General features: G+C 41.2%; 1 protein-coding gene across 1 annotated transcript in view; it reads left to right on the top strand.

Annotated features, from left to right (window-relative positions):
* LOC310859537 (uncharacterized protein) overlaps positions 1 to 15,546 on the top strand; it is a gene marked incomplete at its 3' end in the record, with an annotated part of 37,105 nt that overhangs the window by 5,393 nt on the left and 16,166 nt on the right. Inside the window, exons 4-5 of the mRNA XM_083766129.1 lie at positions 14,905 to 15,003; positions 15,325 to 15,423. Of these exons, the coding sequence (XP_083622255.1) occupies positions 14,905 to 15,003; positions 15,325 to 15,423 (198 nt within the window). The remainder of the gene's footprint in view (positions 1 to 14,904; positions 15,004 to 15,324; positions 15,424 to 15,546) is intronic.

The following is a 15,546-nucleotide window of genomic DNA, read 5'->3' as shown; positions in this document are numbered from 1 at the left end:
AATAATGTCTCAATTAAAAATATATATTAAATAGAATAACCAATTCTTAGCTGTTAACACTCTAATCGTCCGGGATTATTTAATCCCTTAAATCAGAGCGCCCATCGATTTATAGCAGCAGAGCACATTTAGCGACGGACCAGGTGCTATCCCGGATGTAGCTGAAGTAGCTTGATGTAGCCAAAACACTCCCATTGAATGTTGCTCAACAGACGCTCCCAGCCTGTGGACTGATGCGATTGGTTTTGATATCAATAATCTCCGTCCTGATTTTTCCCATAATAGAATGGCTATTTACAAATCCGTCGCTGCCAATTGCGTGTACTGTATGTGTGAAACACGGAACCGAGTCCCAGTCCACTCGGGCAGGGGAATTGGCGTGCGTTATCGTGAAGACATGCACATACTTTCCCAGTAAGTCCCCTAAGCCTCCACCGCATCATTGAGTTTACCTGGGAGGGTGTCTGCAGTGTCTGTCAGGCACAGACACTGACTCAGACTCCGTGTCAATCAGACGGCTGAATTAACGTTCCACTCGGCTCGTCAATATATTGGCACGTAATTGTCAAATAGCTCTCTGGTGAGTACTGTGGCGGGCCACCCGTGCCGTTGGTAAAATAAAATGATAAATCGCCTACATACAGAGATGCAATGACAGTTGAGTTGACCACAATCTGGCGGAGTGGTGGTGGCTGCTACTATCACACACGTAGGCTAACGTGGAGGAATTTGGAAGAGGCGAGGGTACAGTGAGCTCCCCCGACTGCTCTGAGCTGCTGCTGCTCTGTTCCCAATAGTGGCAGGTACATTCACAACTACCGTACAGTGCGCCACTGTTTATAGACCAAAATACAGTTTGGGGCCTGGGCTTGTTTTCACCAGCGATTCAAAATGAAGTGTGTGTGTGTGTGTGTGTGTGTGTGTGTGTGTGTGTGTGTGACAATTCAATAGCATAATCAACAACAACAAAAAATTACCTGTCTGAAGTGAGTGGTGCAACAGTGCCCCCTGTTGGTACCCTAAACAGACAGACAGACAGACAGTCATATGCCCTCATTTATCAACCGTGCGTACGCCAAAATATGGGTGCACGCCATTTCCGCCAAAGCTTGAAATTGAACTTGACAAAACTCACGTCTGGTCGGGAGCTGTCGTGCGCTTTGTCCTCACCTGTTTTTCTGTCGTAGAACAGCGGAGCAGCATTGTTTGACCAGCTGAGAGGCTGTCACAGGCATCTAAACATATGTTTTCACCCCTAAAATGTTTAAAACTAATAATAGACTACATGTGAAAAATATATATTTTGTAAAAGCATGTCACATGTCGACAGTGCCGAGGCAGCAAAGTGGGGACTGCATCTTTTTTTTTTCGTCATATGGAAAATCACGGGGTGCTAACTTAATTCACGGACCTCCACCACTACAGCCTACCACCAGTACCACATAAGGTTTAGGCTGCGAGGCATGCAGTCTAATATACAGTAATGTCATAAACGTGCATGCAGGTCACGACAGTGACAGAGACAGACAGAACAGGAGCGGAGGAGGAGATGCAGAGTTGCAAAACAGCATTTGTCACGGGCTGTGCGTGTCCAAACTCATTCTAATGATGTGAGCAATGTTATTTAATTAACGTTTCACATAATCACAGGTTCAGGTTTTCGTTCACTAATGTTGTTGTATATTAAATTAAACATTTTAATAATTGCATATACAACTAACACTCAGTGACAGTTGCTTGCAAGTTGCATGTGCGTGCGTCTGTGTGTGTGTGTGAGGCGGTCAGCAAGGCAAGGAAGGCTTGACTTGACTCATGTATATGGGCGAGGCTTGATTTCATAGGGCGTGCCAGATAGATAGACTGCCGTCACATTTATTAATGTCGGAACGAAATTAAGGAAGGATCAGCTGTTTGCGATCACTTTATAAATGTCGTGGCGACGTGGGTGTACCTACACTCGAATCTGTGGCAGATTTTACACTCAATTGGTAAATGAGGGCCATAGGGAGGGAGGGACGGACAAAGCTGGGCATAGGAGTGCTGCACCCTATGGTTGCACCACTCAAAAATGAAATCAAGGAGGAACAAGGGAATGGTTTCTCATTACATTACATATGTCAGTAGTGTTGTTTTTAACTTTATTTCCTCATAGCCTACTTACTCAGACTCTAACTCACGCACACATGAGTGAGCACACACACACACACACACACACACACCCCAGGTTCCTTAGGGTTTATAGCGCTGGTTGACTATGTGCTTCCACATCCTACAGCACTCAGATCGTTAAATTGGTTTTCTTTATTACAGTCCTCTGCCATTGTTTTATAAATCTAAATTTCTATCCCACTATTTTGCAACCCATTTTTTCACCCAGTGTCAATTATCTAATTAATACTTGGCGCTACACTTCCTCTGCCAACCTGGGGAGGGCAGTCGACTGACCTCATGCTTCCTTCTATCCAAGCTGCTTCTTTTCACCTGACAAGGAAGTTTCCTGACCGGAACCTCTGCCATTGTTCTCTCAATAGTAAGTAAGTAGCCTTGCCGAGCCATGAGGCCCATAGGGCAGGAGCCTATCTCCTGTTTCTGTAGCGTGAGGCAGCTTGATGTACAAGTACACCCCCTGGACATGACGCTAGTATGTCGCAGGGACTTACCCCCAATCCAACCCTTGATGCTGAGTGTCAAGCAGGGAGGCACTGGGTCCCATTTTTAGAGTCTTTGGTATGACCCGGCCGGGGATTGAACCCAAACCTCCCAGTCTCAGGGCGGACACTCTAACCACAAGGTCACTGAGCTGGTTCTCTCAATACTCAAGTAATATTTCATTTGTGTTTTCCAATCTTGAAGGCAAGGTGCTTCTTCATGTTTCCAGTTTTGCAATAACAGTTTTTGGTATAAAATCCAGCAGCCTTGTGTACATAAAACAGAAGGATTGGGTATTGGGTAAGACTGACGTTATGTATCTTTCAGGACCTTTCACTGCTTCGTCTCAACCATTACTCAATGGCTCTGGTCTCAGCCACCGCGGTGGATATTTTGACATTCCGTTTTTATTTATTTTTAATGTTGCCACTACTGTTGGAGCAGCCATAAACTACACAGGTTCATCCCGATGTTCTGGGCATCTTTGTTAGTAAAAAGCAGGTAAAAGAGTAACGTTTGAGGCACTCTGCCGTTCACTATAGTATAAGAGGTGTGCCTGGTGAGGGTTTTAACCCCCACAGCTACGTCGAGTCCGCCTACAGGAAATACATAAGCTGCGATCATGAGACCCGTTCCTGGGTTCGTCTATAACAACTAGGAGCAGGGAGCAGCCATTGTGTAGTGCTCTGGGAGCAATTAGGGGTTTAGAGTCTTGCTCAGGGACACACATCGACACATTTCTGGCCTGGAATCGTACCTGGGACAACCAGGGGCTCTGGCTGGCTCCCCAGGTGGGCTCACTGATTTGTACCATAACATATCAATTTCCTTATCTTTGCATCCCTGGTTCATATGTTGGGCTTAGGTATTGCCTTTACCTTGTGCAAATATTACCATTATTAATATTCTCCACTAGGTCTCCAGTTATTAAAGTCCTTATTCACTTGCTTCATTTCAGACCAGTGTGTGGAGTCCAGACTGCAGAAGAACTCTCCCGACTCAGCGATGGACATTTCTATCAAACAGGAGGAACCTGAAGACCACCCACAACTCAATCTTGGTAAAACTATATATATATATATATATATATATATATATATATATATATATCTCTCAAAAAAGAAAAAAACCTTCCAAGGAAGGGACTGCACACTCCAGGGAACAGAGACGGACAACTTACTGCATCAAACTTATTTATTAGCACGACACGTTTCGCTGTGAGCTTCGTCAGGTGCTTTTCATTATATATATATATATATAATATAAAAATATACCAAAATGGAAGTCCCCAGGACTTTTTGTGTTATCCTTTTGGCCTAAATATTCCACCGTACCTGTGTGCTATTTACATTGTTTGAGTATTCAATCAATCAATTGAATATGCAATAAAAAATAAAATCTGCACCAAATTCTCAATCTCAGAACAGAAATCCAAACCAATTTTAACATTATGTTAAGCACTTATCAAGTAGTCTTTCACACAGCTGTGACTCGTTATCGTCTGCTAGATACCAGAGGGCAGTGCCACACTGTTTATCCTGAACAAAGAGGATGGTCGAATGGTGCATTATTAATTATGTTATAAATAGTACATTAAATGTTTCCAAAAACATTTGATGTGTTAAATAGCCAATGCAGTAGCATACACTTGAACAATCGCTCGTTATGATATCCACTCGAATCTTAATTAATAATAAATATATTTTTTTTACTCAAATATATAGGCTATCTGCTATCAGAATGTGATATGCCTATCAAGAAACTACATTCCTGGCACCGATTTGGAGTTACAAGCCATTGAAAACAGCACATTGAACGCACGTGAATGTGCGCGCACATTAAGCAGTTGATGTCAAAACTTTGCGCAGCTATAGCCTACATGCTCTCAAAGCTCTCAAAATCCACTTTACATGATCCAGCAGCTGTAAGTAATTACTTGTATTGTCTACCTTGCTTTTCTTTGGGCTCTGAAGACGTTATCCCCAAATAACTGTAGGCATGGGATATATATATTATAAAAAATCCCTGCTGAAGCTCGAATCCTAAAAACAGTCAAACAGCCTTACTTGATTTGGCCCTGCCTTGTTGCAGTGTGCAGCACAAAGTGTTAGGATTGCAAACTTTAAATCACATGTGTACGCTGTTTGAGAATTGTAAGCATTGAGTTGGTAATATAACTAATTAGGGTTACCATTTAAAATGAATAGTTTTGCTAAAATCTTTCTAAATCTTTGAAACCTGGTTTTGTTTTAGATTTTAGGAATCCAGTGTTGACTATCATGCTATTTGTTTCTTCTCGTAGACATCCTGCACATGGTTGTGTGTAAAGAGGAAGTTTCTCCTGAACAGGAGAGGAGCCCCAGTCTGCTACAGGACCAACTGGAGCCTTCACACATTAAAGATGAACTTCAAAGACCAGATGAACCTGTTGGGTCAATGTTGACATTACTAGCAGTGAAAAGTGAAGTTGATGAAGACATCTCTTCACACTGTTCTGAAGTTGAACTTGAACTTGATTCTGACACTGAAGTCACTGAAGACAGTGATGATTGGGGGGAGACAAGCACCGGAGAAAAACCTTTCCACTGTAAACATTGTGACAAGGGTTTCAATCTGTTGGGTAATCTGAAGACGCACCAGCGTCTCCACACTGGAGAAAAACCTTTCCACTGTAAACATTGTGACAAGGGTTTCACTCTGTTGGGTAATCTGAAGACGCACCAGCGTCTCCACACTGGAGAAAAACCTTTTCAGTGTAAAGATTGTGATAAGAGTTTCACTGATTCAAGTACTCTCAAGAAACACCAGCGTCTCCACACTGGAGAAAAGCCTTTCCAGTGTAAAGATTGTGACAAGAGTTTCATTCAGTCAAGTGTTCTGAAGACACACCAGCGTCTCCACATAGGAGAAAAACCTTTTCACTGTACTCATTGTGACAAGAGTTTCAGTCAGTCACGTTACATGAAGAAACACCAGCGTCTCCACACCGGAGAAAAACCTTTTCACTTTAAACATTGTGACAAGAGTTTCAATCAGTCAAATCATCTGAAGAGACACCAGCATATCCACACTGGAGAAAAACCTTTTCACTGTACTCATTGTGACAAGAGTTTCAGTCAGTCAAGTACTCTGAAGACACACCAGCGTCTCCACACTGGAGAAAAGCCTTTCCAGTGTAAAGATTGTGACAAGAGTTTCATTCAGTCAAGTGATCTGAAGACACACCAGCGTCTCCACACTGGAGAAAAACCTTTCCAGTGTAAAGATTGTGATAAGAGTTTCACTGATTCAAGTAATCTGAAGACACATCAACGTCTCCACACTGGAGAAAAACCTTTTCAGTGTAAAGATTGTGACAAGAGTTTCAATCAGTCAAGTACTCTGAAGAAACACCAGCGTCTCCACACTGGAGAAAAACCTTTCCACTGTAAACATTGTGACAAGGGTTTCACTCTGTTGGGTAATCTGAAGACGCACCAGCGTCTCCACACTGGAGAAAAACCTTTTCAGTGTAAAGATCGTGATAAGAGTTTCACTGATTCAAGTACTCTCAAGAAACACCAGCGTCTCCACACTGGAGAAAAGCCTTTCCAGTGTAAAGATTGTGGCAAGAGTTTCATTCAGTCAAGTGATCTGAAGACACACCAGCGTCTCCACACCGGAGAAAAACCTTTTCACTGTACTCATTGTGACAAGAGTTTCAATCAGTCAAGTAATCTGAAGACACACCAGCGTCTCCACACTGGAGAAAAACCTTTCCAGTGTAAAGATTGTGACAAGAGTTTCAATCAGTCAAGTACTCTGAAGAAACACCAGCGTCTCCACACTGGAGAAAAACCTTTCCAGTGTAAAGATTGTGACAAGAGTTTCATTCAGTCAAGTGATCTGAAGAAACACCAGCGTCTCCACACCGGAGAAAAACCTTTTCACTGTACTCATTGTGACAAGAGTTTCACTGATTCAAGTAATCTGAAGAAACACCAGCATATCCACACTGGAGTAAAACCTTTTCAGTGCAAAGATTGTGATAAGAGTTTCACTGATTCAAGTGCTCTGAAGACACACCAGCGCCTCCACACTGGAGAAAAACCTTTCCAGTGTAAAGATTGTGATAAGAGTTTCACTGATTCAAGTAATCTGAAGACACACCAGCGTCTCCACACTGGAGAAAAACCTTTTCAGTGTAAAGATTGTGACAAGAGTTTCAGTCAGTCACGTTACATGAACAAACACCAGCGTATCCATACAGGAGAAAAGCCTTTCCAGTGTAAACTGTGTAACAAGAGTTTCAATCGTTCATATAGTCTCAAGACACACCAGCGTCTCCACACTGGAGTAAAACCTTTTCAGTGTAAAGATTGTGATAAGAGTTTCACTGATTCAAGTGCTCTGAAGACACACCAGCGCCTCCACACTGGAGAAAAACCTTTCCAGTGTAAAGATTGTGATAAGAGTTTCACTGATTCAAGTAATCTGAAGACACACCAGCGTCTCCACACTGGAGAAAAACCTTTTCAGTGTAAAGATTGTGACAAGAGTTTCAATCAGTCAAGTACTCTGAAGAAACACCAGCGTCTCCACACTGGAGAAAAACCTTTTCAGTGTAAAGATTGTGACAAGAGTTTCAGTCAGTCACGTTACATGAAGAAACACCAGCGTATCCATACAGGAGAAAAGCCTTTCCAGTGTAAACTGTGTAACAAGAGTTTCAACCGTTCATATAGTCTCAAGACACACCAGCGTCTCCACACTGGAGAAAAACCTTTCCGGTGTAAAGATTGTGACAAGAGTTTCATTCAGTCAAGTGATCTGAAGACACACCAGCGTCTCCACACTGGAGAAAAACCTTTCCAGTGTAAAGATTGTGACAAGAGTTTCAATCAGTCAAGTGTTCTGAAGACACACCAGCGTCTCCACACCGGAGAAAAACCTTTTCACTGTACTCATTGTGACAAGAGTTTCACAGTTTCAAGTAATCTGAAGAGACACCAGCATATCCACACTGGAGAAAAACCTTTTCACTGCAAACATTGTGACAAGAGTTTCAATCAGTCAAGTATTCTGAAGAAACACCAGCTTGTCCACACTGGAGAAAACTCATGTCACAAGGTTATCACTGTGACAAACGTTTCAGTCAGTTAAAAGACGTCAGTGCATTCCCACCACAGGTGGAAAAATACATATAAATTGACTCACTCTGATGATCGCATTTAACAGCTGTATGTTGGCAGTGAGATGGATATACAGGCAAAAAATAATTATGGATATTTCTACAGGTCTTGTCATAAGATGCCTCCATTAGGAGTTGGTCTTCAGAGACTTTCCAACTCTGTTGTAAGGTAAGAAAGTAAGGTTTTCTAAAGAAGAAAGCAAAAATCAGTTTTAAGTGTTAACCATTTTTGGTGATTTTTGGCTAGAGGATTCCATTGCGGGGGTCATATGTAGACCTTTTGCAAATTATTTTGGTGTTATATTTTGCTATAAATTACCAGGTAAACCATTATGAAATGTATGAGGTAGAACTGTTTTTCTGCACTTTTACAGTTTTATGTTATGGCTTTTCTGTGTTCTATTAATGTACAACTCCTTGCCTGGCATTTATAGCTATATGACCTGAATATTAATCGGTCTGACAGAGCATTAAGTTTCCATTCATATTGCTTTCCTCTATGAGACAAGTCCTGACATTCCAAAAAGTTGAATGACACTGTTTATTTGAGAGCAACTAATTATCATTTCATGGAAAATTACATAGAAACCAGAACAATCGTTTAATATCTCATAGCCTGCCCTTATAGCACACTATTGTCGTACTGTAGCCTAATCAGTGAGCACATCTGGAGGGAAGTATAATAATAAAAAAGTACTGTACTGCATTGTTGCTTCTGTTATCATTGGGGAGTATGTTATACATTGTGAGTAAGACTGCTGCCAAGTCCAATCCAAAGTTGCTTGCAGTGTTCCGTTTCTGATGATATTGTGGCCTGTATAAACCACATGGTGAGCTGTCGCACATCCCGACGATCGTAAATCATTTGTGCCTTTGTCTCACAAGATTTGCTTTTTTTTTTTTAAGATTGTGAAGATTTGTGCAAATCTTTGATTATATATTTTTTTTTTAATCGTTTGGGGTCTGCAACCAAATACAAAATATAATTAGGGGGTCCTTGACATAAATACATATTGAGAACCACTGATATAGCAACACAAGTTTTTTCAGAAAACTGATTTTCATTGGTTAAATATCTATAAAAACATACTTAACTACTTTCAACCCATATGGGCAAAACTTCAAAACTATTGTAATTTACTCAACAATAGCAACAATAGCTGATTAAATATGTAGATACGGTCCCTGCCCAACAGCAATGATATACAAACCAAATAGTGGTGGACAGGTTGATGTCTGTTATGTGCATGTGGTATATCTGTATAGTTTACATAAAGTATCAAAGTATCTTGGGTCAAATATAGTTTGTTTTTAACATCACTTTGGTTATGAATAATTATGATGACCTTAATTGCTTGATTGTGCCTATTCTATGCAGCAGTGTTTGATCTCATGGTAATTATGTGCAGCAGAGTACTCTTTTAACTGCCTTGTTTAGATTGGTCAGTTCTTGATTGAATGTTTGTGATTGGTGCTCTTTGATGTCTTAATTACTCTCTCCTGTCCTCTTGTTTGAGCTTGTCAGAATGTAATATTCCAAATTTCCATGCTGTATTGATGTGGTACCATGGAGAGATAACAGGCAAACGATCAAATTAACAATTCTTCTACATTCTCTAATTGTGTAGACTTCTTGTAAAGTTAGTAACATGCAGATGTTTAACACTAATCTAACTCTTCAGAGTGTAACATTTTGAGTTTAATTTTCCTCTCAAGAGTTAAAGATCTATAAGGGTCTATTTTTGGGGGTTAAATCCCCAAAATTACTTGCGCATGATCACAGGGGTGACGTTACATTGTAATTGGCTGGCAATATTAGTGGGAGGGGCATATGTATGCGATTGCGACCTTTCTAGTTTTACATGCGCTTCAAAGCGAGGACATACGGTAATGACAGTAGGAACGCCTACTAGGAGATTTCTATCTGTTAAACTGTTAACTGTTAAAACGTACTGTAACACATACATGGGCAACTGGTGGCCCAAGGGCCACATGCGGCCCCCACTTTCACCTAATACGGCCCGCAGGTTAAATCGGAATACTACTTTATTATTGAATGATTTCAGTTGTTACAATGCAAACATGACCGGCTTTAATTACTTCAGTCTATATAGTAGCTTAATTATAATATTTAATATTTGTATTGTCTTTTTTATGTCCAATGTATTTAAGTTCATAATGTTAACATAAGTAGATAAATACATCTGAAATTAAAAACAACAAAAAAAGTTGAGATTTCTGTTTTAGTTATTGTATATTTAGTTGTATTATGTTTAAAACAGGGGGGATGGGTACCCTCAAAATTACTAGCCCAGGGGCCCTCAATACTGTAAATTCGGCATGCTACTAACCTGTGTTTTAGGTGCTGTCATCTGGACTCTCTTGGCTGAAATGTCGTCGTTGTCTCCACCAGGATCAGTTACCTATGGTGGCTCATTGCTGCCATGTGTGATGTCGTTATAACAAAGAACTTGCGTCTACAGCTAAGCTAAAAATAAAAAGGACAACAGATGCAATTGAACCATGGAGTCTGCCCATATATGGGGAAGCGCCCCTAGCGATGACTACATATATATGCCCATATGGAGATCCCTGATGATGTCAAGGTGGCGCTGCTGGGGCAGATCGGCGCGTGCACGCATCTCCCTGGGTGACTGCAGACTGCTGGGCGAGTGCTGTCGCTTTGGCATGGGATCAACTTTGACCAAAACATGAAAAACAGGTAGTTCCATGGCCATGGCCAGGGTTCCATGGCCATATATAGCGTGTCTTGAATGCAGAGGGTTTGATGATGTCAGACTGACATATGATGGACTGACAACCATATATGGAGATCTAAGGGTCTCCATGATGTCACAATGTCAGATCCATATATGGAGATCTAAGTGTCTCCATGATGTCATGAGATGTCACGTGGCACGATACCATATATGGAGACGTGGGTGACTAACTAACCTGCGGACGGGAGATGCACGTTTTCATAGTAAGCGCAACCTTCGCAATAAAATATATAATATATAACGTCATGTTATATTGAATTAATTCGATCAAATCAATGCGACCTGCCATGTTAATAGTTAGGCCACTCCCTGCTAGGACTTAGTGCTGCCAAAAGACATGTGTTGTGTACACATTTAGTTATTACTTACCTATTAACATATATAGGCTACAGCTTAAAATGTATTTTAGTAGTCTCTCGATTGTTTTTCCTTTGTTTTGCAAATGGTTTCCAAGATTGACTTAGTTAAAAGCATTTTAAGCTATAACTAAGGCTAAGTTGAATTTAGTGTGACTATGAGCCAAGAAGGTGGTTAACTTGTGGACCACAACTTGTGGTGCAACCGTGCAACTGGCAATGGCTCCTGTCGGCAGTTGCACCACCACCTCACACTAAGTTCAAACTTAGCTTAGTTCAGAGCCTGGCATAGCTTACATGACTATGCATATGCATTATGCATACAGTAATGCATAAGCTATAACAGTGGTGCAACTGGCTCCCTGAGTCCCTGGTCATTTCAAACGTTTGAGTTTATCTTTCCCTCCAGCTCCAGCAGGGGGCGGTGTGATTGTCTTCTCCTTCACGCGTCTTTACTCTTTATTCTGGAATCCAGGCGTTGTTGACCCGGAACATGAAGTTGCTTACGTTGTTTTTGTTTTCGTTCGCGTGGCAGCCCGCAGAGAAGAAAGCAGTCAGTGACGAGGAGAAGTATTTGTAAAATACAGTTCAGCAACATGGTAATTAAATTAGCTTTACATTGTAAGACATTAACCAGAGGCAACGCATCATAAAAACATATGTTTTAAAATTCAGCCAGAGAGAATTTTACAAATAGTAAAAATGTCTTGTGAGATCTGGCTTCATGTGGATGTGGATGTGAGGAAGAGGATGCAGCGTGCCGCTCGAGATGTTGACGTCGTGATGAAGAATAAGAGAGGAAGAGGAGAAAGAGTGGATCGTGTGGTGCTGAAGGTTCTGATGGAAGCGGCTGAAGACGTCCTGGAACTGTTCCATCTCACCGTGCACGACTTGGAAGATACTCTGGGCCGCCAGAGGGCGCTGTTGGACACCCTGAACCCACACGTCAAACTGAACAGAGATACAGGTAACAGTGATGACTGTGATGTATGTATCTATGGCCCAATCCCAATTGCCTCCCTCAAGCCCTGAGCCCTGGACCCTCATTGACTTTAATGACGTCAGCTGTAAGTGCTTGAGGGTGAGAGGCTGCAAGGGCTCCAAATTGTTGCGAAAGAAATGGGACAGCACTTTGAAGATGAGTCTGCCATTCATGACACTTTGCATCACTTTATAAAAAGTGTCCTTATTCACAGCCTATTTATACATGTCTATCATGTCTATTTTAGTATTTAAGCTGATCGTTTTATTATTAGTTTAATAAATACACTTTCCTGTGTGATATGAGTTGTAATATTCATATATAATATTCATTATACAATATACATTTCATTTCCATATTCTTTTACTTTGCTCATTAGTCATTTCTCATCATGTTTCCCTTATTATTATTATTATTATTATTGTTGTTATTTAATATATAGCCTAGCCCTATATCCTTCCATTCCGTCTCCTCTTGAGAACAGTGAGAAAGCACTATTGTGTTTGTTGACATTCTAATCGAGATACATAACTAATTTGCATACCTAAATGATTGACGTTCGGAGGATCCCCCTCATTTATTGAAATTTATTGAAATTTATTGAAATTTATTGAAATTTATTTATTGAAATTTATTGAAAAGATTTCCAGCACAGGATGAAATCCTCTACGCCAGACTCACAACAGACATAAATACATATTAAAATTCACAAGTACATACATACATAAATACATTTTTTTTTACACTTTAAAACAAACCAAGTTCATGTGGACCCGCCCTCTTTGGTTTTTTCTTATATCTTATACATAATACACTTTAAAGTCCCGTATTTACCAGTCTATGACCTTACAAGCCAGCCCTATAGTTATACAAAAAACCTTTTGTTGACCAAAATCTGTCAAGCCTATTCTTAAAAGTATTAACTGAAGGAGCCTGGACCACTTCCTCCGGAAGTTTATTCCATGCTCTGACAGCTCTGAGTGTAAAGAAATTCTTTCTCTTTTCTGACTGACAATTTAGTGGTAAGAGTTTAAGAGAATTCCCTCTCAACTCATACCTGCTGTCCCAAGAATGGACAACAGGCTCGGCTGTAAAGTCATATATCTGGTGAACAAGTTTATATACCTCGATCATATCCCCTCTGTGCCTCCTATAGACTAACGTTGGTAACTGTAAGTGTCTTAACCTTTCTTCATAAGACCTTTCTTTCAACCCTGGTATTAGTTTAGTAGCTCTTCTCTGAACCTTCTCTATTTTCTCTATGTATTTGATTTTGTAGGGGCACCAGACTGAGCTTGCAAATTCAAGTTGTGATCTCACCAAGGATTTGAATAACGGAATAAATAGTTATTTTCGTAAATTTAAAAAGGTTCTTCTTATTATCGCCAACATGGAGTTTACCTTTTTTACTTTTTCAGAGATGTGCATTTCAAATTCTAGTGAATTATCAACCACCACCCCTATATCTTTTTCTTCCTCTACTTGATGAATCACTAGATCTCCAACTGTATAATTAGCCAAGGTGTCCGTTTTTTTACCAATGTGCAGCTGTTTACATTTATCTGGGTTTAATTTCAGTAACCACTTGTCACACCAATTGCGTCCACTGGTAACGCTATGAACTGTGGGTAATTTCTTTGCCAAAGTCAGCATCGACGCTGACTTTGGCAAAGGGCACATAAAGGGGCGGGGCTGAGCCCTCACTGACTTACCGATTTCAAATGGGACCTCCCTCAAGCCCTCGCAGACTTCACGTGAACGCGCAGCTAAGTCAGTGAGGGCTCATTGAGTCAGCAAGGGAGTGGATTGGGATTGGGCCTATGTATGTCGGTGGCGTCGCTCGGCCAATCGGGGACCAAGAACAGCGATCAGCTGGGTATGTATGTCGGTACATTCCACCAGCCAATGAGAAACCACTGACCACTGTACAAACCTAGACAACCAGCACAGAGCTTTTCGGACCAGCAGTCGTACCAGCAGTGGTGCCAACAAGTAGGCCATACATGGCCTACTTGTTGTGCAATGCATCAAGTTGTTTCTATTTTTGGTGGTGGGGCTGTTTTCTACAAGTCCTCCTACTTGTATTAAAAGAAAAATCACACCTGTGTGAAGTGAGGAGGGATTATTCATTCATTGTCAAGGAGCGCCCCTCAAAAAAGAAAAGAAACAAAAACATTAACACATTAAACGGTCATTTTCCTCATTTTATTTACACATTGAACATTTGAGTAAGAGACAAATATATTTTATTCAAATCCTCTCTCTCTCTCTCTCTCTCTCTCTCTCTCTCTAGACTTACAGCCTCATCACAGCCACACAAAAACAACCAATGACTGTCAACCTCATCCAGAACCAACCAATGACTGTCAACCTAATTTACAACCAACCAATGACGGCCAACCTCATTCACAACCAACCAATGACTGCCGACTTCATCCAGAACCAGCCAATGATGGCCAACCTCATCCGGGACCAACCGATGACAGCCAACCGTGTCCAGACCCAGCCAGTCATGTGAATGAAGCGCTGTCCACAGAGAGCTGTATGGTTGAGGATGATGATGATGATGATAAAGATTATGACCCTGGGGTTGAGGATGTTATGAGAGAGAGCGAGGAGGAGAGTTCAACATTAAAGAGTCCAGAATTAGAGAGTTCAACAGTAAAGTCAAGTATTCATACAGGTAAGCCTACTGTGCGATATTGCATTGATTAGAGCAGGGGTTCTCAACCTTTTTGGCTGGGGACCCCCGGAAATGCTTTGGCCATGTCTCGCAAACCGGCACCCCCCCCCCCCCCCCCCCTCCCCACCCCCAATACAAACTGACTGCAAAAATAACCTTATTAGAGAAAATATGATAAGTAAGTTACTTCTTCCTTGTCTGTTGTTATTGAAGCTGAGAATAAGAGGAGTTTCTGGTCTAAATTAATCCTGAACTCCTCTGGGATCTTAATGGTTTCTTTACAGACTCAGTGGAGTCCAGGCAGCAGGCTCAGATGAATTCTACAGACACAGCCAGACCTGTTTCAGTGAAACAGGAGGAACCTGAAGACCAGCCAGACCTCAGTAAGTCTCTCTCTTTTCCAGCTTCAAGGTGTTGTTCATTGTGACATACAACGGTTGTTGCTTGATGCACTAGGGTTGGACGATATGAAACTTCTAGCCGATATCGATATCCAATAGACTGGCCGATAACCGATATAAACCGATATGATGTCATTCTGCATTAAAATAAAACTATAATAATAATGTTAATTCTGAAAAGGGAGTATAAACAGCCCTGTAGTTACTTCTTCCTTGTCTGTTGTTATTGAAGTTGAGAATAAGAGGAGTTTCTGGTCTTAATTAATCCTGAACTCCTCTGGGATCTTAATGGTTTCTTTACAGACTCAGTGGAGTCCAGGCAGCAGGCTCAGATGAATTCTACAGACACAGACAGACCTGTTTCAGTGAAACAGGAGGAACCTGAAGACCAGCCAGACCTCAGTAAGTCTCTCTCTTTTCCAGCTACAAGGTGTTGTTCATTGTGACGGTTGTTGCTTGATGCACTATGGTTGGTGGACGATATGAAACTTCTAGCCGGTATCGATATCCAATAGAATATTGGAT

The sequence above is a fragment of the Protomyctophum parallelum genome (assembly GCF_964188405.1).
Source record: "Protomyctophum parallelum genome assembly, chromosome: 1".
Classification (NCBI taxonomy): Eukaryota; Metazoa; Chordata; class Actinopteri; order Myctophiformes; family Myctophidae; genus Protomyctophum; species Protomyctophum parallelum.
Note: the sequence above shows the minus strand (reverse complement) of the source record. Positions and strands in the feature narration are given on the sequence as shown.